Source organism: Anser anser, assembly GCF_964211835.1.
Source record: "Anser anser genome assembly, chromosome: 4".
NCBI lineage: Eukaryota > Metazoa > Chordata > Aves > Anseriformes > Anatidae > Anser > Anser anser.
Window position 1 is genome coordinate 20,416,987 of NC_139724.1, and position 25,281 is coordinate 20,442,267.

The window sequence follows — 25,281 nt, forward strand, 5'->3', positions numbered from 1 at the left end:
CTATGTTGCTGAGATTTGCAGTCGTCATGAACCTTTGCTATAAGTTTCAAAGGAGGATGATCTGCAGGAAAGGCACACACTTAACAGATTTTTCTACAGGATTACAGTTAGCACGTGCAGCTATACTTTTTTTCACCCAGAGAGCTATTTGCTCAGTGTTGTGCTTCAGCAGACACTCTACGAATTCCTGAAGTTTTGCTTTCATAAATGTACATAATAGTGCAAATCTGCTTTCACTCAGCCTCTCACTTAAGTGAAAGTCTATTTGCCTGAGTTGACAGAAGGCATGCATCCTGTCAAGCAAATGCAGCAATCTGCAGGCACTAATGTCACACAGGCTTCTGCTGGTCTCTAGTAGATAAAGAAATCAATGAAATTATCATTACAGACCAAAAATAAAAACCAAAAACCTAAAGCAAAGCAAGGATAAAGTGGATCTGATATGACAGAACGTCAAAAGAAAAGTACACAACGTGTTCTGAAAAACTGTGGTATGTTCCATGTTCTTTACATTAGTTCTTTACTGCAGCCAAGGCATACCAGATTTTTGACATCTCTTTGGAGAAAAACAAACAAACAAACAAACAAAAAACACACAGCAGTCAGGGTAAGAAAGACAAATTGGTTGCTCACTTAGCAATCACTACAAAGCATTTGCAATAGAGAACAGTTTTTCTTAGGAAGGTCTCCACTCTTTCTCAACATGCACATGATTACAACAGAACTAAAGCTGAGTAGAAGGTATTCACGTCGAACAAAAGTCATAGTGTAGTACACACCAGCCTTCACCTGCTCAAATAAGATACCACAATGCCTTCATTTGAAAACACACAGTCAATGCTGAACGGCTCAGGAATCCCCCCATCCTTGGAGAGGAATTTTAGGGCCTGATTATCAATTTACTATGGTAACTTATTCCAAGGCTTTGCAGAGGTCAGCAACCTTCACTCTTTCACAAAGTGCCAGATGATCTCTCCACTGAGGCAGCTCCCACTTCTGCCATCATAGAACCAAACAGAGACATACTCCTCTTTTCATTTATTCCACAACCTAAACTCTGGGTTGCCATTAAGTGCCACATGATGGTAAAGGACACGTTTTACCATCATTTACATAGTCTTGTGCATGTTTATACACAGGAAAGAGCACTCACAAGAGCAAAATTACATTTCAGACACATCTGTAGAGAATACTGAATTTTGAACTTATATGGAATCTTAGACCTGAGATTTTTGAACAAACTGAATCACATTGATGTGCAGCTCCAAAGCGAAAGCATTCTGCTTTCTCAGATACTATACCATAATACCAGCAGTGAATAAATTGTGTAGCCAAAGGAAAAAGCACTAAACCAGGAAAGTAATTGAAAAACGCTTTCATTTACTCAAAAGAATACAGCATTTGATGACCATTTATACAAACCAGAAATCTCATAAAAGTACAGATATAAAATATATATATTACAAAATGTTTTTCCTTGGATTACCAATACTTGAACATTTATTTAAAAAAAAAAAAATGTGATGAGAAATAGCATTAGTTTCCAGCTGGAAAAAAACGATTCTATTTCTAACTGCATGATTTGGGCAAATAACTAAATTTTTCTCATCCTTGTTTTCAACAGCTCTTCTACCACATCCACTTAAACTGCTGGCTCTGATGGAAGGATGAATCACTCACTGTGCATGCACACAGTACTAATACCCAGGGACATGATCAAGGCTGTGATCTCTGGGCAGAACACAGTTCCAACCTCCTCTCTGACCTTCCCATTTGGGCCTACACAAAGAAGTATGAAATAACGCTTTCATTAATAAGCACATATCTTTGTGTTAAAACTTTGAAGGTGAAGGCTTGGATTTAAAAAAAAAAAAAAAGTCTAATTTGTAAAGTAGCAGACAATATTTCATAAAAAATATTAAGAAGTAATTGTCACCATGCAGGTTCAATTATTCAGGATCTACAAATATGTTTGGCCTGACAGGGAAAACACTGCTTCCTGTAAACACAGTTTATCCTAGCAGTTCTCCAGTAAATGACACATAGAATTGTTTAAGAAACAGTGAATTAATTTCATATCAAAAGAATTAAAGGAAACGTAGAAATTAGGGACAGACAATATTTACAAGAGAGCAACTATAATAAGCAGACAGACTAAAAATGCAGAAATGTTAAAAATAGGAGTTAAATAGGAGATGCGTCAAACTCCTGCTTAAAAGTATAAGTTTTATATATGACTGATGTCTGGGTGGACCGGAACATCTTTAACACTGAGAAAATATGAAAAAATGTGAACAGGACTTCATGGCCTGAACATAACTTATTTGCTTCTATACGTAGAATAACAATTCCTTAAGGAAAGGCAGAAAGAGAAGGAATGCCTGAGAAGAAAGTGCAGAAGCAGCATCTTGACTACAAAAAGAGCAGTCACCTGAAACTCTGGGATCTCAACCATTTATTTCATTTTGCTCTAATTTTTAATCTAATCTCTGGTCAGACAACTTTAGAACAAGTCAATACAGGCATTCTGGAGGATCACAAGGCTCCGCAGAAACTGCATGTTTTTTGTCACACAAGATACTAGTTGGCAAATTAAGCACTTTAATCTTCCATTCAGTGCTGAAGGCTTCTGTTTCTTTCTAAGCTACGTTAAGAAGCAATCTGAAATCTCTTGCGTGAGGTTGGAGGATTTCTCTGAAAGGATTTGTAGTAATGCTGTGAGCCTAAAAAATATAAAACTCTGTTAATTGTGGTAGAATCTGAAAGACACTCCCATACAATATATGAGTTACTACCATCAGCCTGCTCTGATCAGTATTTGCTGATCCATCTTTATTCTCACAGCACCTTTTATATAATTATTACAACCAGATAATTATTTAAACTCAAGGAACTTCCAAACAAAAATGGTTACCTACAAGCACTTAAATAACCTTGTCATAATTGTAAATATTTTTATTGAGATTTCAGTGTATAAGAGGAGTGGGACATCATTTTCTCCCATGGCATAACAACCAAAGATGCTTTTCAGGGTTCTTAGCAGTCAGCTTGGGCCATCTCAGACCAAGCAGTGAAAATGAACTTCAAAACAAGGCACAACAGATCCTGCCAAGTACACCCATTCTTTTATAATGAGATGAGTGCTCTCCCTGAGCACTTTATTTCTCCACTGTAGAATGAGTTAGTAGGTTTTATTGACCTTTCACCTTCCAAGTGATTTTTACTTTGCCTACCTATTAAAAATCCTTACCTGTCCCTCTACGGTTAGCAAAATCCATGGGAGTCAGTGATCTTTTCTGAGGTGTGTCTGTCTGTAAAAAGGAAAGAAATACTATTAGATGGTATGGTATCCTTACCTGCTGAAATGGTTTGACAATCTATTTTTTACGGTCTAGTCCAGCACAGTCAGCCCAACCAAGCAGTACTAAAAACTGCACACTTCCATGCAGATTGCCTGAAAGGATCTGTTTAAGACATTAGACCCGAGGAAATCTCTTCCTCATACGCTGGCCTTGCTTTATGTTCATATTCTCCCAAAGCCTTTTAACATCCTGCTGTGTAGAGGGAGCAGGAATCCACGTACACTGGAAATCAGGAGACACCCAGTTAATGAGACCTTCTATAGACCAACAATGGGCATAAATCAAATGGACACTTCTTCACTTTTCCATGCCTGTACTTACACTGTAACATACCCTGAATGTATGAGTTGTGTTGGGCCTTGAAAATTGATCAATAACAACAGTTCGTTCTCTGAGCGGCTGCTGTTCTGTACTGCCAGGCACTGCGCTTGATACTCTGCTATAAGCATATTGTCCTCGATGCTGAGAGAATTAAAGAGAGCTCTGAGAGAACGCAGCGATTGAATTGGTTAAAATAATGTTTTCATTGCCATACAAAAAGGCACAAAAGAAAAAGAAAAGAAAAATATGTTCTCACTCACCAAGAGCACTGAATTAAAGTCATTTAAACCTACTCATGTTTTTCATACAGATTTGAGCCTTTACCTATATACCAGTCTATAAACCCTGAAGGCTTATATTAGAAAAAAACAACTGTACTTGTGTCTCAATTCAAAACAGTATTCAGAAGTGAAATAATATCATAATGCCAATTTACTTCTGTTCTTGTTACTTATTATTTTTTCTATTCTTCATAAGTAGGCCAGAATCAATTTGATTTACATTATTTCCAGACAGTATTATCTTCTAGTTCTCACACACTAACAAAAAGAACAAAATACTGAAAAGAGCTATTTAAATCCGGATGCATAGAAATACAAATCTGGTTGTTTGGCTATTTGTTTAGTTTTTTTACTCCGTTTTCAGAGAAAAGTTTTTACTATGATTTTTTTTTTAACCTGAGCCTTTAAACTGGTGTCTCTTGCATTTAAATGTACCCCAATGTACTACACATTAGCACATTAAGACCAGGTATTAAGTAATAACCAGCATGAACTGTAGAATTGCTCATTTCAACCAGTGATGCAGAACAATTTGCTTATTTTCAAACAGCCTGAAGTTCTTTACAAGTACAAAACGAACACTACTTACATAGCTCTGTTGTAATCGAGGGACTGAAAGATACTGTTCAGCAGCCTCTGAGTTTATTGGTGGTAACTTGTTTCGGGCTGTATGTGCACCACCAGAAGATAAATGATCCAAGCCAGCAACCCTACAGAATTTTAAGGGATTCTCTTTTAGGAAAATTCACATTTAAAGCTTCTTCACTGTAGTAATGTGAAATTATTAAGCAGTTCATTTCTTAATAGAGCTCAGCTACAGAAATTAACAGCACTTAACACAGAAACAAAAAAATAAAGAAGTGCCCCTCCTCAAAAAACACAGTTCTGCGTGCTATATTTTTCTCTCTGAATTCTAGTATCAATAAAAAATCTTGTGCTAGCTCTCAAGGTTTTTGCTAAATCCTTCACTGGTGAAGGTTCAGTAAAGTTCTGAGGAAAGCAAAAAATAAAATGAAAAAACTCACAATTTAGTCCCCCTAAGGATTTCATCATTGTACATATTAGGAGCTTTTGAGGAGGGTTGGTCAGAAGTGAGAGAAGGTAACCTACGATGGCTTGGTAGCTTCCTAGAAGATGCCAGCAGTACCCGAGATGATGAGAGAACACAGTTATCAGCAATTCTCCCCAGTCTAGTGCGCACTGAATTTGGAGCACTGGAGCCATTCTTGTGTGGTTTGTCTTGCTCATTCCTAGCAAAAAAAGAAAGGAGAATGAGATATGGAAAGATGGGAGAAAAAGGTAAAAGTGTTTCTTATATTTCTTGAGTATCATTGTAACCCTCTGCAAATCTAAACATTGTCACACTGGTGATGCACACAAAGATGGATGCCTTTTTAGAACTGCAAAACATCTTTCATGTTATTTGAATTATGCTGCATTTTAGATATTTTCATACCAACACTTACTGTATTTTTTCTGCTGTGGCAATGTGCCTCTGTTGGAGTGGTTTTGCTTGAATTGTCATCACACCATTCAAATCACTACAGAAATTGCTGGAGAAACGGTGAACCTAGTAAAAGCAACAAATATGCATTAAATTTTCTTTTTCTGAGGGAAGATTGCAAGAAGCGCATACTTAAAAGATATTTTACTTGTTTATTTAGAGAAGCTTCTGTTAAGAAGGTTTGATAGAATTCAAGTAGCAGGTGAAGCAAATACGTTGTTTTGCTTATTTCAAAAAATCACACAAACAGAAGTTGGGGAAATTAGTTATTGAATTGAAATTTAATTTGCAATGTAAGCTTCGGCTGAAACTGGAATTCAGTTCTCAGACTTTCCATTTTCCCTCAGCACAGTCCAACTCTGGGGCACTGAGTCTGAGCATTACTTATCTGAGCATTTTACTTCTTTTGGCTGCTGGGACCACTACAGAGCCAAGCATGCCAATGGGGCATGTGCTGTGCAATCTCTTCTGTGTTTCTTATCTTGTTACCTAACAAGTGTTGAAAAAGATCAGATGGAATAGAATGAAGTTGCTTGCACTGAATGCACAGACAGAAAGAAAAAGAAAAAAAAAGCCACAGAAATAGCAGTTGGAAAAGAACAAAAATGTGCAAAACAGGAGCAAATGGACAAGGCAGGAGGCAGCAAGCAGAATAACAACAACAAAAGTATTTTACCAATACAAATACAAGCTTCCATGAAGACAGGTATGCTCTAACGCCAACACTGTGGTGTACTGCAAAGTCCTCATTTGAAAGAAGCAAAGGAAAAGAAAAGGAGTGAGTCTGAAACACACAGGGTTTTGAGTACAGCAACTGAAGTTGCGGTTTCACATCCCTGCAGTCCAGGGAGGAAATTGAATTTGTTATTTTAATTCTACGAAGAGCATAAGACTCAACCACAATAAAAGCAGAATTGTTTTCTCAGGAGGGAATACAGACTTTTACAAAATACAATTTGAAAAGAAAAATAAATAAAACAATAATTCCAAATCAACTTCAGCAATATCTTAGTGGTAATGGTGCCCTTAGGAACCACAAAATAGGAACAAGCAATAATGGGAGAGAAGTACTTTAATGAACTTCCCAGAATGCTGCTTGAGGTTATTTTTACCTGCAGTGATGAAACAGAATGAGATCCAAAAGATACACTTCGTGCTTCAGAGCCTCTGGAAAGGGGGACACTGCCAGCATCTGCTGTAACTCGACCAACAGGCAAAAGTGGCAGTTTACATGTAACAGCTTTCAGTTTCTCCACCTGTTTGTCCTTCTCTGTACAACAGAAAAAAAAAAGAAAAAAAAAAAACAAAACAGAGGGAATAAGAGCCATTTTATATCCTAACAGACAGAATGTGCTGATCCTAGCAATATGAAACTTCACGGTAAATAATTTCTTATTAAGTTTCCATAATATTTAAGTTGCCATGATATTTAAAAATCTACCATAAATGATGGTTTTTTTTGAAAACATTTCCTATTTGTTTATGATTTCTCTGACAATGAGGAACAAGCTGATCTATAAGGATAAAGTTTGTTTTTTTTTTATTGTTGTTGTTATTTTTAAAAAGTACTTATAAAGATTCTTAGAATTTTATTTTAAAATTCCCAAAGAATTTTTTAAGCGGAAAAAAAATTACTGACAGAAAAAGAATAGTTTATTGCATCTATACTTTTCTGTCAGCAGCTAAATACCTTTTTTTTCAGGAGGGGGGTATACATCATCATCTTATTTCTATTATAAACTCAAATCACAGAATCACAGAATGGCTGAGGTTGGAAGGGATCTCCAGAGATCATCTATTCCAACCCCTCTGGTATTTGGGAAGCTATAGATTTGTCACAAGGTGATGCCCTTCATAAAGATAAAGGAACTAAGCTGTCCTCTCCAAATTATAACATTAACCTAAAAAACACACTTGTGGTGTGAAAAACCGTTTTCTACTTTGGTAACACATGAAACATTAAGTTCAGGTGCTGAAAGTATTCTGAGAAATTCTGCCATTTCTTATTTTTTTTAGACTTAAATTTGAGGCCGAGTGTAATTTCCAGTGCTTACACCCAGATATTCTTCTGCTATTGTCCTTTTAAAAAATATTGAAAGAAGAACTAAACTCTCCCTCAGCCTCTAACGATAACGTATGCACACCGAGGAATAGTTTCACTTCTACTAAGTTTTCCTAGCTTTTGCTTTTCTTGACCACAGTCTGTTAGCACTCCAAAGGATATACATATATATTATAATATAAATTTTATATATAAATATATATATGCGCATCACCATTTCTTCATCCCACATAAAACTCTTGAACTCCTGCACTGTCAGCAAGGCTGTCTCTCTCTGTAACAATCTGACTACCTAAGGATTCCTTTTATTAACAAAGGTCAAACACTGAGGATTAGAAGACTTTGATTCTTAGGTCCCAGATTCAGACCATGTTGTCAGTGATCCCCTTCTAACAGTGCCAATTGGTGATTATGATTTAAAACCAACCAAACAACAACAACAACAACAACAAAAAATGGTCTCCAGAAATGGAGTTATTTTGGTCAATATTGTGCCTTTTTTAAAAAACACTTCTAAAGCAAAATTCACTGAAAAATAGTAGTTTTTTTTAATTATTATTTTGTCAGGTGCATTTGTGGGGTGGCTTCTAGTAAAGCATTACATACATTATAATGCTGTACTACAAACACAGCTATCTTAAAATACTCAGATTTCCCAAGCTTTATTTAAGGGAAAAAATATTTTTGTCAAGTTAAATTGTATCAACAGCATATCTAAAAATATCATATACCTGTGATATTGGTTTCCCAATTTTTTTTAATCAGTTCTTCCAGTATTCCAATAACGTTGCTCCAGATATGATCAAATACTTCAGAAGCCACAATATCTTTGATACAGGCATTGGGAGAAACAGGGGGAATGCCATGCTTACTCCTCTTCTCAGCAAGATGTGTACTCTTTTGTTCCAAACTCTCATCACTAATAAATGAAGCCAATTGAAACAAATTACCAAGGATTTTGACTATTTTCTTTTCTTTCTAACATACTCAATAAATAGAAACATACATATGGAAGAAAATAGTCAGATGTAGATCACAAAAAAAAATTAGAAAATCAAACGTACCAATCAGCTATGCAAACAGTGCCAATCGAATATATACCATGCTTTCTATTTCTTTTGCTTGCAAGTGAATAATAATATATAAAAAAAGTCAAGGTATTACAACAGAAAGAAATGCAGCTCTAGAAGAAACAACTCTAGAAGGAAGGCACTTAGTCATTTGAGACTAAATCCTATGCCTTTTACCATAAAGGAACTATTGTCTGTTGCATTTGGCAGGAGGACCGTCACACAAAATATTTCTTTTACATCAGGTCCTGTGTACCTGTATATATCTACAGCACTCCACTAGTGATCAAAACCAAACAACTTTAAAGGATTCCTGCTGCCTCACATGAATACCAGAGCCCATGACCTCTTTCCTTTCCCCTACCGTGTGGACAGTTACTTTTTTTTCTTCCTATCTACATATGGAATTATGGTGTAGCAACACTTCCTAATTTGGTCTTCTAATGCATTTCCTAGGAAGAAAGATTTAACCTATATATATATATATATATATATATATATACACACATATATATATATTATGCTATCATATTTCCTTTTAAGGAAATGCATTTTTTTCTGAGATTACAAGGATGATCCTAAATTCATAATGGTTTCTACTACCTCCCTTCCTATTTTCAGTCACTTCTTCCTCAAACTGGACTGCAATTTGAAGACTGAGTTCTGAGACTTGTCTGTATGGTCCAACTCACAAAATGACCAAGTTATTTTCATAGTAGACTTTGTAATGCCTAATGTTTTAGTTAGGAAGAATAAAAATATTTCAGGATTGAATCACAACAACAAAACAAGAAATATGATAACAGGAGGCACAGAGTAGAGAAACACACCTTCATCTGAGTCCCTCTCCCAAGCTTTTTGCTTACTCAGTAAAACAAAGTGATACATCACTTCTAGGAGGACTTTCAATCCTTTCAGCTTCCAAAAAGGCAGGTGCCCACACCCTTTCTTTCAAAAACAGGATTAAAAGAGTCTATCTGGATCTCCCTTTGCCTGGTTCCTCAGTTTTTCAGAACAACCATGTATTTTCCTATAAGTGCCTCGAGCTTGAGCACAAAAAGTTATGCTTTGTGCTCTACTAAAGGTTCCCCCTCACAGAGGTCTTTTAGAAAACAGACTGTTACAGTCTTTCTTCTGCCCATTTGCCTTCTTGCTTGAAAATTCAACTGGGCAGGCCACGGGAAAACTTGGTTGCATTTTTGAGAAGACACTTGCATTACTCATCACTCAAGAGAATGCTCTAAATGCTGGCTGTATCCTGTGCCTCTTCTTGTAAAGATGTTCTATGCTCCACAAAAAAGGATTTAAGATTCATTAGGGCAGACTGAAAACACATCCAGTGCAAAGACCCTAAGCAACCTGGTGGTCAAGGCACTCACCTGCAGAAAGGGGATTCCTTCATTCTACTCCCTGTCTCAAAATTAGTCACTTTATTTAATCTCCATGTACAAAATACCTCAAAACAACTAGTGGTTAAGGCATATTCCTCTGACAGGGGAGATGTGAGTTTTAAACCTCTAGAAAGACAACATAGCTTATCTTCCACATGCCCAGTGAGTGCTTTGACCATTCTGCTACTGAATACAAGTAGAGAAGGAACCATATTTTACAGAAGAGAAACCCATTTTATGAACCCTGACCAGACTTAATGAGAATTTTTCATGATATTCAGAAATACATATATCTGTTATTTACAGCTCTCTGTTGTCAAAGGCAAGGTATTCTTCTATTTTTCCATCCACATCATAGATTTCTTCTTCCAGGAATGAATACATGGATGAGTCAGAGGCAGAAGTCATAGTGGAAACTAAATCTAGTGATTTATGTACTGGAGGTGCTGTTGGAATCAGTTTAGAGCCTGAAATGCAGAGCCTGAAAAAATATCAACGAAATGATAATTAAATACTCAAGGAAAGAAGAAAGCGCATATTTAATTATACTGAAATGTTTCAGTAATATACAAGTAATATTTGTACAAATTTCTGAAAAGAGAAGATCAAAATGAAACTCAAAAAAAAAATAACATACTCTTTTATATTGATAGTACATTCACGGAGGCCAGGTAAACACTTAGCGTTCACAGAGCTATCACTTGGGCTCTCAAAATGCTGAAAGCCTTCGTCCTTTGGCAACAGGAGCTGCTTTCCTATAACCCTGGGGAGAAAAGAAGAGTGAGAGAGAGAGATCTTAGATGGAAATCCACTGCAGGTGCAAGTATCAAAAATACAAATATCTGTAAACAGTAGGCAATGTAAAAGCATAACTTAATTAAAATTGCTTTGAATAAGCACAGTATGGAGCAGCCATACAATACACTGCCCAGTATTTAAGTCATTAAAGTTAAGCTCGTTTATGAAGACAAGACGCTAGCGTACAGCTTTTAAGAGCAAATAAAGTCAAGCTTATCAGATTGCTATAAAGGTAGATGAAGTAAAAAAATCATTCTCCATTTTATGGATGTTTATTCATAATTACACTTTATGAATGTTTATTCACTTTTACAGCATCTATAAATGGGAAAACATGGATTAACGCTAGTGAAAATTGCCTGAGATTCACTTGATAAGTTTCTCTTATTCCTAAGAAAGTATGACAAGCTTTCTTAGTAGATTTCAGTTTAATTTGCAGAGGCTTATGACTAGTAAATACATATAAAAGCATTAAAAACATCACTGTTATTGACAAATTCATTTTAATGGTGTTAAAAAATTATTAACTAGAATATAGGCACATGAAGGTCTATGTCTACAACAGCCAAGAGACACCACACCTCACTAAGAATGACATGCCATCATTTATGAAGGCAGGAACAGTCCACAGCAGTTCCACACTGACTTCTGTCCTCTGTGCTGTAAGAAGCAGTCATTGCCCTACCTGGACATTTTTCACTTCTATGTAAAACAATTCTCATTAATCATATATGCATCCTTGTATCTGTTCACTAGGTGTTGCTGGGCTAATATCATACAGTGTTTTACACTGATGTACATAGCCTACATGCAGCATATTTGAAGCATGTGGTTGCCTTCATTTTTTATTTCTTTTTGGAAGAATCAGTAAAAGAATTAGCACTAAATTTCTTGGGATTTCACAGTATGCCTTCACTTACAGTAAAAACAAATGTTTCTTTATAAGATGTATTCTTTGACTAGAAAAAGTCATTATGAAAATGGTGCATTATCATCTTCTCTTTACATCCTGCTAAAATATCTTTGTTTGCAATCATTGTATTAATCAGAATAAAGAACATTGACTGCTTAGTGCACCACCCCCCAGAATTACTGTTTAACAATGGCACGGCTCAGTCCCTGAGATCCACATTTGATTGCAGAAGTGTTACTGATACAATACATCAAGAGCAGTTCATATGAGGATAGCCCAAAAATTCAAATTAGAGTGATAACTGGTTAAAACAAGTACCAGCAAGAAATTTCCTTACCTTAAATGAAGAGACTGCTCAACCCAGTCTGCACATTCTGCCTGCAGGCTCTGAGTTTGGGAGGTCACTTTTCCTTCAAACAGCATTTCATCAATATCCCAAAATAGCTGTTGCACTCTCTGTGTGTTGGCTTTATCAAATTCCTATAGATAATAAAAATAATAGTTGCCAGCAAGCACACATATTGATATTAAAAAACAATATTTGAAGAACAGGACAACTTAGACTTGGCTAGGCATCTCAAAATGGATCTTCAGACCACCTGCTTCGGACATAGTTCATATGCTGCAGTACAAAAAGAAGAGGTAGGTGGCATAACCTCTTCTTTTTTTTTTAAACATATCAACTGCACTGATTATCAATTTGCAAACAAAACTTTTTTAATATTCAATTGATATTCTTAATCAGAAGGCTGTTATGGTTGAAAGCAATTAACTCTTCTAATAGGACATGTGCTGCATGTCCATTTTCTGAAAAAAAAAAATAATAATCTTTTCCAGAATATTTAAAGTAAACTGTAAAAGCTTCTGTGACGTACATCATCCCTCCAGGAGTAAACAGAACTTCTTTCAGTAGATAACCCTGTAGTACAGCTTTTTATTCCAGACCAAGAATTATTCAAGTCTGTGGGTGTTGTATGACCACTGGATGAAAGCGATGAAAGCGTTTCACTGTGAAAAGAAGACAAAATGAAAAATTAAATGGTTTTCTATATAAACATTTTAAAAATAAAGCAACTGATCCCATAAATGGACAGTGATACATATTCCTGTTGGGTGCATGACTTTCAGGACATGCTATTAGAGCTGATGTAAAGAGTTTTAAGTGTATGCTTTTAAGTACAGTGCAATGGGTACATGCTTCTATTGGTACCAGTTAGTGCCTTAAAGGCAATTTCTTCTACTGTATTATGCATTTGTATTTATGTATACCATTGTAACCATAATGACACTCTAGAACATGCACAGATATTCCAATACATGCATACAGACACATAGATGTACCTACATTTCCACCTCTAACAATTATTTTGTTTTCTCCAGTACAGTTAATGGACACACAAAAACTACCTGTTAAAGATAACATAAGCCCTCTTTAACTCCATTAGAAGCTATCACAAGAAAATGATGTAAAACCAAGCATTAAGTCTCTACAAATGTTTCAATTAGCATGGAGCTACATATCCATACAAAGTGGCTTTTATTCTGTTAGACCTGGTAGACTTTAAAACGTGAGGTCTGGGATTGCAGCTTCTCAGAAAGCTCAGGTTGGTTCCTGCGAGCCACCACCAACCCTGGAATGCAGCGAAAGCCAGGGCAGTCAGACACGTGGGCCTGGCAAATCCTAACCAATGTCAACTGGAATGAAATTTCTTGAAAGTTAACTGACCTGCAAAGCTGGTTTGCATCATTTGCATTTAACCATGAAGTCTGAGTTCCCATCCAGGCTTAATTTCTGCCCTTCATTATCCTCTAAAAATATGCAAGCCCGTAACACAAACCACAAGTAAAATCCAAGCCCACTAAATAATGGTTTAGGTCAATTAATACCCTAAATTCTGTGTGATCTGCACATTTCTATACATTAAGAGGAATTACTCAGAGGGCAGAAGCAGAAAGAGAAAACAAAGCAACATATTCTAAGCAGGAAATATACAAAATATTAAGTAATTTATGGAAAGCAAAGGTAAACAGACATTTTCTTACTCTTAAATAAAAAATAAAAAATAAATAAATATAAATAAATATAAATAAAAATAAATAAATAAATAAAATAAATAAATAAATAAATAAAAATAAACATGACTAATATTTAGAATCCTGAACAAAGCTATCTCAGCTGATTAAACTGCTGTTTTACTTGCAAATTCAAATAATTTCAGAAATCAAATTCCTTACTTCTTAACTGTCATCCATGAGAATGAGTAAAAGCATGACTGGTGAAAATTAATACCAATCTTGAAGTAAATATTTAAGCCAAGATTCCATTAATGAAGTACTTATTCAGAAGTTAATGCATACCAAGTGTAGTTATTGATGGCTTCCTGCACATTTCTTTCAAAAACTGCTGGAAGAGATTCTCCACTCTTTCCTGAGAGACACTGATTTGTGGAACCTCTGAACAGTCCCTTCCTAAAAAAAAAAAAATGAAAGAAAGAAAGAAAAAAAGACATAATTTCATAAAATTAAATAAACTCACACCTCCACTGGAAAAAGACAACAGCAACTCTTTGAATTTTTCAATCACAGAATTGTTGAGGTGGGAAGGGACCTCTGGAGACCATGTAGGTACCTCGTACCATTTGCTCAGGGCCATGTCCAGGTGACAATCCTATTCATCGTAGATAAACATTTGCTTGAAACTATCGTGTTTTAAAATAGCTTTTATTTTACCTTATTTACATGTAATTTGAGACTTATTTTACTTCACATGCATTCTACTTCAGTTTTGCACTTTAAATTTTGCTATGAAGCACATGCAAATGCTTCATTTGCAATGAAGCAGCAGCACCTCACTACTCCCAGAACAGAGCAAAGGCACAAAATAGCAATTGTCCATACAGTAATTACTTAACTGTGTTTCTGTTTGACCATTAACCCAAAGCCAGTTTTCTCAGATGTACATCTGCATAAAAAGTTATATATATGGCGCCAAGCAAACAATGGTCTTAACTAAGACTATGAACACTCAGCGTGGCTGTTCTGTTTAAGTGAACTGAGAGGTTAGTATAGCATCAAGAAACATGGGCATATACAAATGGGCTCAATATAAAACCAAGCCAAAGGCTTTCTATTATTATGCCTTTGAAGCATAAAATAATAATAATAATAATAATAATAATAATGATAAATTCTAGAACCTGACTTTTTTGGTTCTCCCAATACCTGAACACTTGTTCAAATTTTGAAACCATATCTTTCAAACCACACTGATGAGTAATAAAATGCAGTAAGGAGCAGGAGTATCTCCATCTTTATTACTAGTCTTAATTGAATACCTTTTAAGAGAGGAAAAGACTTTTAGCTGACACTGTTAATAGTTATACACTTCTGTAATTCCACTAAATTCCGTCCTAAACAAACTAAATCCACCTCTTCAGAATATATACAGATGTGTCAAAATGTTGCTCAGAAACACTTTTAGAGTAACAGATTACTTCACCTGTGAAACTACCTATTTTCATTCCATAAAATCCTTAAGTCGTAACCATGAATAGCAGCATGATTGCATCAAAGTACATTTGTGAATGAGTAACTGTAAGGAAACAGCTCACAGTTTACGAGTTCTCTCGATTTCTTTAACCAAGAACTATGCACTGGCCCTGCAACAGTTGGGATTCCTCAGCCTTCCTCCTATCCCTTGTATTTGCCTTGCATCTACACAGACTACAAAGATACAGACCTCAAAATCCAACTGCCTACTCAAACAAATCATGTCACACATCATCCTACTCCTATGTCTTGGCTAATAAGCCTCCAAAAACCCACCACACGTTTGAACTTCTCATCAGGGAATAAACACCTTGACTTGCAAATCCTTGGAGGCTGGGACGACAGCAATGGAAAGCATCTCTGTGTGCTTGCTCTGACCTTCCTCCCTCATCCCTGCACATCTGCTTTGGGCCACTGTCAGAACCAAGGGGCCCCACGGAGAGTGGCAGAGCCCAGCCCCATGAAAACTTCATGTTTCCTGACACCAAGCCCTACCACGCCGGCAGTAATGGTGAGCCCACAGCCCACCTTGCCACGTGGGAAGCTGGTTCCCCCGCCCTTGTGCATCCATCTCTGCCATTTCATTTGCCACATTATTGCCCAGGCAGTTTTCCAAGGTCTTTCTTAATTTTTTCATAGCTGACTCTTGCCTTTAGTGCCTTTCCACAGCTTAGTATCACCACGAAGCCTTTTCACGTCACTGCTCACCCCCTTACCCGGTCAACTAGCTTGAATTGCCCAGGACCCAGTGCAGACCTCTATGAAACACCACTGGAGGAAGGAGCTATGTGCTTCCTACTGTAGTGACCTGCCCAGGCAAGAAACCTTCCCTCTTGCATCCTGGCTGCTTCATTTACTGGCAAGTCTTTTAGGAGCCCCACTGACCACATCGGCTGGATCTATAAGGATCTATATCCTGATTCTTCACAGAATCTCAAATGCTTTTCTGGTGGCTTCAAAGGCAACCTGAAGCTACAGATGCACAAAACAAGAAATACCACCAATAACATCCCTGTGAAAAGACGCATATAGATGGCATAGCGCGGTGCGTAAGATGTAGCAAGAAAGCCTTCCTGCTGCATCACTGCGCTGCACGCACCCGTGTTACCCCGGGGAGCACATGACACCAGAAGCCGGGCCACGAACTGACTGCAGAAAGCCCCCAAACCCCCTCACAGCACCCTTCCCCAGCTCTGGGACCAGCAGCAGCCGGCTCCTGACAGCTCCCCGGCCCTCCCCGATGTCCCTGCAGCCGCACGCACCCCGGGAAGCCTCCGCCTCAGCAGGCAGCGGCGTCCATCTCCCAGCTGCAAAACCCAGCCCCCCCACGGCCCCTTCACTCACCCCACGACGAGGAGCCCCCGCGGGTCAGCGTCCCTGGCCCTGCTCATGGGGCTCGGCACGGCTTGGCACAGCTTAGCACGGCAAGGCACTGACCGGCTCGGCACCAGCCCCCGCCAGGCCTTCGCGCCGCCCCCCGGCCCGCCCCGCGCTGCCTCGCCTCGCCTCCCCCCCTACTACTTGGGCTGAAGAGGGCCTGGAAACGCCCCACTAGGTAAAATTCCGGTTGCTCCACTGGTCTGCGTGACAGTGGCAGCAGAACATAATTTTTCAGGGAAGCACAGAAATCTGGCAGTCACTGCCCCGCTGCCTTCCCTCAGACGTGAAGCCAGAGCTGTGCCCAATTGCTCAAGGTGTAGCGCGTTGCAGTGAAAGGACGCTTTCCACCCTGTTCCACCAATTTATACCAAAAAAGTTAATAGGAAAAAACACAATACCAACTGCATTTCTCTAAGCCAAGCCTTTTCTTTCTCCCTCCCCACCAAGACAATGATAAATGTATAGATAAGAAATTGAGGAGTACATTATTATTACTACCTTAATTTGGAAGCAGAGAGCGTTACAAAAGGAGATGCCAAAAAGTATTCAAACAGAGTTTAGAGAAATCAATGAACAGAGAAAAAATTTACTAATTTTACTATCATGCATGCTCATCAGATCTCTCTATCAGATGGGTAACATCCTATTTTTTAGCTTCAACCTCTGATGGAAGTATTTACTATACATGATCACATTTTGGACAGCATATAATATCTCTAATAAACATGCCACCTCGTTGTCTTAAAGAATTGATTTTCTCAGATCCCCCATCTCCCTTACATGCTCCTTTCTATTTTGCAAGTGTGATTTGTAACAAATGTAAACATACTAAATCCATCATACTCTCACAACATCATGTGCTTCCTCTTATTACCTGATACAATTCATTTCATTCATATTTTCACTTTCTGACTGTTGCTCCATCCCACACACAGTTTGTATAACCAAGAGATAACTATTAGGTGTATGACAGATTTATAGAAAACATCGACATGAGACTATAAAAATCAAAATACAAGCTCCCTTTAACATAAGTATATCTATTGGAATGAAGTGATTTTGGAATCACACCATCCTTTCTTACACTGATTTGGGTCAATCACCACTGGAGCCTATTTCTCCCCTTTCTTTGAAGTGAAATAATAAACGGAAGCTGTACTTGCTACTCCATAAAACCAGCCTGCTTAAATATTCCTGTCTAAAGGGTTACTGACAACACAGAGCCCCTTCAAGGAGCAGCTTCCTGGAAGTGAATAGACCACTCATGGTCACTGTCATGTTCACAGAGTAGAATGCACAAAATTCATTACAAACAGCACACTGCTTCATCGTCACTGCACAAACGGGCCCTCCTGCATCTCCCCCAGCTAACGTTGCTCCACCTGTGGAGCAGGGAAGAAACAAACATGACCTGGCTTCCTTCTGAACGATGAATGATATTCCAGGCATGCAATGCAGCAACTGAGTTGAACATTTATACCACAGGAGGTACAAAGTTCATTGGAAATACACGCACCCTTCTCCCTCTAGGTGAGGCAGCCATCCATCTAACTTGGTTGCACTTGACCATGGCACACTTCTCCTGTGCTGCTTGACAAGACAGATTTAATTGGGGTTTTTGTTGCCGTTTGTTTTTAAATAGACTCAAAGGACCTTTCAGAAGAGCATTTTTACCCTCTTGTAACAAGTTCAGTGACCACAAACTGCCCAGTACAACAGACAATATTGAACATCATTAGCAGATCCTAGAGGAGGTGTGTCTGAAGAGTGCTCAGTAGCAACAGCAGTCAGGGCTCAGGACACTTTATGACAGTGCCAAATTCTTCCTTCAGCAGTCTGGACATTTTTATGAGACAGACCCCGTGACCCTGAGAATTGCTGAAACACTCAGTTTGGTTCAGCTTTTAGTTATTTACTGGAGTAATGGAAAGGAAATGAAGGTATGTGACAACCGTGCCTGTTCTGCTTATACTCCTTACTCTTCAGCTTAATCAAAGATAAGACAATTGCAGCAATTCTTGAAAAGTCATTCTTGAAATAGTTCAGTTGAGGTAACTTCAATGGATGCACAGAGAAAGAGGCAGAATCATAAGAAATTTAGTAGATCTTTCATCTAGCCAACCACAGAAAATTGTTTTAAGACAGCTATAATATCTGTCTTGCCTCTTTGCTTAGAGATGACATGGCTTAATAATGGGGAAAAAATCTACCTTGGAATGAGGTATAGCAAATATTTACCTTCTAAGCTTCCAGCAACACAGTATCTTTATCGTTATTATTACTGAAAATGCTGGAGCCTGTGAAGACTTGACAGCTAGCAAAATGCAGCATGAAAAGTGACAGCATGTGTAGGTTGATGAGCATCACTCCAGACCCAGAGATGATGTTTATTTTGCTCTCTTATCTATTAATGAGCATTTCTGTACTTTCAGTTATCTTGCTCTTTGTTCAAGGAAGTACTGACTTTATTTGAAGTTTGAAAATTAGGATCTTTATCAGAATTTTTCCTTCTGATAGCCTTTTATCATACCACCCAATTTTGCAGAAATGGCACTTAGTATCTTTGAACCTATATATGAATTACTGATGCTTTGATAATTAGACTTCTCCAGGAATGTTCCAACAATTGAACTTTTAGTGATTTTTCAGGTGACAATCTTTTCGACCAGACCAAATTAGTATAATTTGCCCCAATGCAAATTACCTTCATATGAAGCTAAAAATCTTTTCCTAAATAATCATGAAATTCACGCCTGATTCAAAAGGAAGATAGCTTTGGAATATACTGCCTTCATCTCCAAAGATGAGGTATCTTGAAAGATTTTGCCAAAGGAATATCATCACTCATCAGTGTGACACAGCTAATCAATACACATCCTAACCAGGATGTGATTCTGCAATGGCTTGCAATGGTGATGGTCTAAGTAGGCAAATGGCTTCCAAGAAGGCAATGATGAGATTTTATGTCTCAGCTTTGGGGAGCTGCATAACAGCTATGAGGGAGTTTAAGAAAAAAAAAAAAAAAAAAAAGTCTTGTCCAGCAGCATGTTAAGAGCCCCCCTGCGGCTCCAAATCACCCTTCCTCTCTGCTTGCAGGTGGCAGAAGGTTCTCTCAGAACCCGAATCCCAAAGCACAGAGGTTCCTCGGGGCTTTCCAGCATGACCATCTGTAAGCTGTTCGCCCTCCACAACAGCCTCCTACACACAGCATTCAGTAGTTGCACCTGTTTTACCCAAGACCTACTCGCCCTATGGATACAGTCGTCATTTGACATTGTATCTGGAGTGAATAGAAGAGAATGTAACCTCTTTAAAACCACAGACAACACAAACAGTAGCATACATGTAGTATCATCCTTCAGGGCTACTTCTAAAGAGGTGGAATAAGGTAAAACTGGACATCATTTTTAATACCCTAATAAGAATAGCATGCTGTACGTACAACACTGTCTTAAGTGGACAGCAGTACTACATCCACCTAGGTGGAATGCTTAGTATTAGGCATTTTCATACTGAAACCTGAAATAGATTTAAGGCTCTTGCAACCATGACCTTTGTTGCACCCTGCTCCTGTCTTTATAAGATAGAGAAACAACATGCTCTTCTGATTTTAAAGCTAGGCTTAGTTCTTAAGACTATCTGCATACACTACACTCATTTTATTCTTCTACAAATTTTGAATGCATTTCAAAATTATAAAGCCTTTAACATGGCATGAGCTTGGTGAGTATTTTATAAATACATATATTTTATATTTCTAATATTGGTTCACTGTGAAAATGAAAACACAAGTATAATACTTGGTTCCAGAAAATAAACAATTTCTGAGAGCAAAATATGCATATTAAGTACTGCTTTTATTTATGGAAGTAAATCTGACTTTTTAATATAAATTATGAATTAACATTAAGAAAAATACTATCATCTTAATTAACTACAATAATAAAGAATGCTAATTAGCATCTTAGAGAAGGTGTTTTATTTCTTTAGATCTGATAGGAGGCATTTACTGCTGAAGGATCAAGTGTCTGCAAACAGAGACAGGGAGAGAGTAGCAGCCTAACAAAACACTTGGAAGTGGTCCACAAGGCTTCCCCCATGTCTTCTCATTACTCGTGTACATTTGAAAACTCGGTTGATGTTTTTTCTTATAACAGACTTATGCAGACGAAAGAAGATCATGGAAACAGCTCTACAGTACACAGCGGTATGCAAGCAATGCAAGCACGTGGAGACCTTAGTCTGTATATGCTAAGGTATACAAAGCACCTTTCTCTTTCCTCTGGGACCAAAGACTCCATTTCTTTCATATCAGGAAGCATTAAAAAGGACATTTGATTCATTTTAAAACACAACTGCTCATTATGTATATATGCTGAAATAGAGGTCTATTGGCCAGAGGAGAGGGATTACATACTGATGATGGATAGTCTCCTGCTGTATATCTATGAGAAATCCCTCGTGCACACAGTCACTTTCTGTAAAGTAAAAATGCACCTTGACCACCAGTGAGCTAAAAACACCAAAGAAAATTGTCAAACCTGCTACAGCCAAACACTTAGAAACAACAAAGTTTTTCAGTTTCCCAAATCAGCCTACTCTCCGTGCCATCCAACGTCACTCCCTTCCTGTTGATCCCAGCTTCCACACACTTCAGCAGCACCTCCCACCTGACATTGCAGGAGTGCTGCCAGTAAATAATAGTAATAACCCTGGGCTCTTCCTCTTTTGCTTTCCATCACTGACAGTTGTGATCCCACTCACGGAGTGCTGGCTCAGAAATGGAGCACGTTTGTAAGCATAACACTAGTCTCTCCTAAACAACACAGCCTATTATTAAAGGTAATAGGTAGGTTCTGGGCATCTGAAAGCAATAAAAACACTTTGAAGAAAACTGGCATTCTTTGTTTTTAGCATTTTTGGCATTTATTCTCTGACTAGCTACTTGCTGGAAACTGCAGGAGACTTTACCAAGAAACTATAATTACATAAAATACTAGGAAACACTAAAAATTACTTTTAATTCCATCCATCTAGAAGAATGCTGAAATCCTGACCAGTAGTATCATGTAAAAATAATACCTCTAAGCTCTTTTACACTTATTTGCAATGAAAAAAATGACCGAGGCAAAACACCACATCATTGCATTTGCACTTTTAGATCAGTACAACAAGTGCAATGAGAAGCAAAGTAATGCTACAGTGCTCTGTATAGGTTAATATGCATTACAACATGAAAGGGATCTATTCCTATTAATGGTTAAAACAGGAGACAGGGAAGCAGAGTTTCCATTTTCTTCTGCAGCTCATCAACTTGCCTATACCTGTACTTTCAAAGGTCATCATTTTGAAGGCCAAATCTTGAGCTACTGAGAAACAAAAAATCTGGCAGTAGGCAGCAACATTTTTACATCACAGATAAAGCTACCCTTCTTGTACCACATTCACAGACATGTTCTTCAGGCATTAGAACTGTCCCGAAATATGTACAGCAGTTCAAGCAATTTCTACAAAATATTACCCATTCCTAAATAACATAACTAAAACCTTGTCTGATTTATCTTTAGATCATCTAATAGCTGTTATCTCCCATAGTTATCACAATGTTTTAGGTTACCAATAATCACGTTTCTTAAAAAGGAATTGATGTATCTTGATGTCGCCAACATGCTGTGGTAAGTGTAGCATAAGGTATCACATCATCCTCCTAAGGATAATGTGACCTTATATAGCTTTTTTGTTTGTTTGTTTTTTTGTTTGTTTTTCACAAAACAACAGTAGTGCAGGTGGACTTTTCTCCTTTAAAAAAAAAAAAAAAAACTATTACTGCTCCTTCAATGGGATTAGAAGGATATGAAATCAATATGTAAATAAACAGTAAATACAAAATCCTATAAACTACTGCTATGGTTTAGCCCTATACTGTACTAGGACTAATTTTGGTCATTGCAGAGCTGAAAAAATTGAGGGACTGAAATATTTAGAGTACCCAGGAAAGATAGGAAGAAATCAGTGCCAGATTTTCTCTGTTTTGCTCTCTCAGTCATCTTGATTGTTATTGACTTGTCAGCAACTAAAGAAAAAAAAAAAAGTAAAATATGGATTTTTATTATTATTATTAACCAGTCACTCCTAGTTAAATTGCCATTAATGAAAGTGCAGTAGTCATTGACAATGTCTTCTCAAACGTTTTAAACACCAATAAAACTTGTCACGAAGGAATTTTGTTCAGGTGAGCAGAAACTTCCTACATGTAACTATCAAGGACATAACACTGCATTCTGCAACTCACAAATTCAAATCTGAACTGTAGGCAAGGAATACTAAAGTTTTCAATATTTAATTGAGATACTTCTTCTACAAACTTAAGTGGAACCATCTAATTAAAAAATGCTAATGTGGAGGTATAGACTTTCCTTGTCAAAGTGATGTATCTTATTCCTTCTACATCCTTCTGGTTTGGTTTGCATTTTGTGTGTGCGTGTGTGTGGTTTTGGTTGGTTGGTTTTTGTGGTGTTTTTTTTTTGGTTTGTTTGTTTTTGTTGTGGGTTTTTTTTTTCAAGACAGACAATACTTTATCAGAATAAGCTTGACTGCTATGAATAAAATATTTGAAATGCCGCCATGCATACAAAAGTATAACGATTATGGAATAATGAGGGAATATCAGTTAGAAGTGTTTCGGTAGTAACCTGGAATAAGCATTTTGCTGCACACCAACCAGTTTTAATGTAATAAGGTTTATTCTTCATCCCAATACAAGCAAATAGTTTAAGAGTGTCATCCTTTATTTATTTTTTTCAACAATTAAAAAAAAATCAGCCCTTTAACAGGAATACCAGCTCAGACAGCATTATACCCAGCTTTATTTTTGGTATTTAAATAAAAAATAAAATAGTGGGAAATTACAGACAAACACTGACTTGGTTCTAATATTATTTATAGAAAGCATCAAATACATTTTAAACAGAACTCTGTCAATACACCTCAAACCACATTAATCCCGCTACTCCAGAAAGGCTACTATTCTAAACAAATGCAGAAAAATGTTAAGCCTGAAGGAGCTTACAATTTGTTCTGAAATAAAACCCACAACTTTAGATGGAGGTAGGAGGAAATAAAAGCAGCACAGCAGGGAGGATGTTACCCTTCTTGTATTATTCTCACAAGTTACATAGCTTAGCTATCAGGCAATTACAGTATCTCAATTCATTTATTATTTGCTAAAATAAATGTACAAATACCTTTAGAAAAGTGTTTATTTACAAATAGCCATTGGCAATGGTTATTCAGAGAAAAACAGGCTACATCACCTTTACATGATGCTGACATTGGGACTAGCAGGTACAGTTCAGAAAGCAATCCTGGAGTCATCACAGACTCAATATGCAGTGACAGCCAAAGCCACCAACAACACATTGGTCCAGACCAGGAAGGAGACTGACATGGAAAGCATCTCTTTGCTGTGATGTAAAACCTTCCTGCCTCCCCAAAGAGACTACTGTGTGCAGTTCTGGTCCCTGCATCTCAAGGACAGGCAGCACTAAGAAAAAGGCTACAAACATGGTTAAAGGCATAGAGGGGTGCCTAAGAGATGATGTGCTCGAAGTTTCCAAAACCACAGAAGAGGCAGATAAATCAGAAGATGATCAAATTTTTATACCTTGCAACACAAGCACTACAGTCATTCCTTGAAATCGGTGGGAGATCAGTTTAAAAAAGACACGAGGAGAAAAAAAATAATATATATATATGAAAAACCACTTTTTTCCTCTCCTCAAAACAGAGCAGACAGTGCCTTTCAAGAGACTGTTGTTACTAAAGCTTATCAGCAGGTTCACAATCAGATGCATTCGCGGACATCAGGCCCATAAACTGCTTCCAAAAGCACTGGACAGGTGCCTACCTTCTAACACACCTACTGTATCAACCGTGAACACGGGGATGAGCAGGGCTTCTCTGCCGGGGAAACCCTGAGGACTGTAACACAAATATTCTGCTACGTGGAAGCCATCCATTATTAGTATTTTTTCTAGGGGGGAAGTACAAAATACACTTCCAATGCAACAGTGTAACTACTACAGATTCTAGGCAGCTATTCTGCTTTACATTTTCTAGGAAACCTTTCTGCTTTGGTTCAGCAAACAGCCACGAAGTGAGCCCCCCGGCACACACCCCCCTACATCACTCAGGAGCTCTCCAAGCCGGGCACGGGGCGTTTTCCCTCCACACCGCCCAGCACACACCGAAGGACCGGGGCACCCCCCGGGCCCGGGGGCGCTCCCCCTGCCGCTCCCTCCCCGGCTCGCACTCACGGGGGGCTCCGCGGGCTGCGGGATCCCTCCTCGGCGTCGCTCTCCTCCGCCGCCGCCTCCTCGCCGATGTCGGGCAGGGTGATGAGCAGCGCCCGGCCGCCCGCACGGCCCCCGGGCTCCATGTCCCCCGGGGCGCGGGGGGCGGCGGGGCCGGGCCCGGCCGGGGGGCGGCGGGGCTTGGTGAGGGCCAGGTTCATGGCGGCGAGCCCGGGAGGCGCGGCCGGGGCCCTGGCCGGCTTCGGCCCGGTCCTGGCCCGGCCCCGGGTCGTTGCTAGGCCAAACAAAGCCCGGCAGGGCACGCACCGCCCAGCAGCGAGGCCTGGAGGCCGCCATCG

General features: G+C 38.4%; 1 protein-coding gene across 6 annotated transcripts; it reads right to left on the reverse strand.

The window, feature by feature from the left end:
- Positions 1–1,362: 1,362 nt before the first annotated feature.
- FAM149A (family with sequence similarity 149 member A) lies at positions 1,363–25,144 on the reverse strand. Of its 6 annotated transcripts, none has more exons than XR_014583716.1 (14): positions 24,947–25,144; positions 14,061–14,171; positions 12,578–12,710; positions 12,040–12,182; positions 10,629–10,754; positions 10,296–10,472; positions 8,262–8,449; positions 6,581–6,738; positions 5,431–5,534; positions 4,990–5,214; positions 4,554–4,674; positions 3,696–3,845; positions 3,251–3,311; positions 1,363–2,723 (listed from the first exon to the last, which is right to left on the reverse strand). XR_014583716.1 is itself a non-coding variant. In XM_083834261.1 (14 exons), exons 1-14 carry the CDS (start codon positions 25,141–25,143, stop codon positions 2,650–2,652), a joined length of 1,947 nt encoding a protein of 648 aa, XP_083690387.1. In that variant the 5' UTR covers position 25,144; the 3' UTR covers positions 1,363–2,649. The 6 variants fall into 6 exon arrangements, 5 of the variants coding, with proteins under 5 accessions (XP_083690387.1, XP_083690386.1, XP_083690390.1 ...); XM_083834261.1 differs by having other exon boundaries at positions 3,696–3,824; XM_083834260.1 differs by having other exon boundaries at positions 3,684–3,824.
- Between the last annotated feature and the right edge of the window lie 137 nt (positions 25,145–25,281).

Bases quoted from the DNA above. Each gene is read 5' to 3' on its own strand.
- FAM149A (XM_083834260.1), bottom strand. From the start codon at position 25,143: ATGAACCTGGCCCTCACCAAGCCCCGCCGCCCCCCGGCCGGGCCCGGC. The intron at 3,312-3,683 runs GTAAGTACAGGC...TCCTTTTTACAG, and splicing joins CATTCAGGGTATGTTACAGT to ACAGACACACCTCAGAAAAG. The intron at 2,724-3,250 runs GTAAGGATTTTT...TATATTTTTTAG, and splicing joins TGCTAACCGTAGAGGGACAG to GCTCACAGCATTACTACAAA.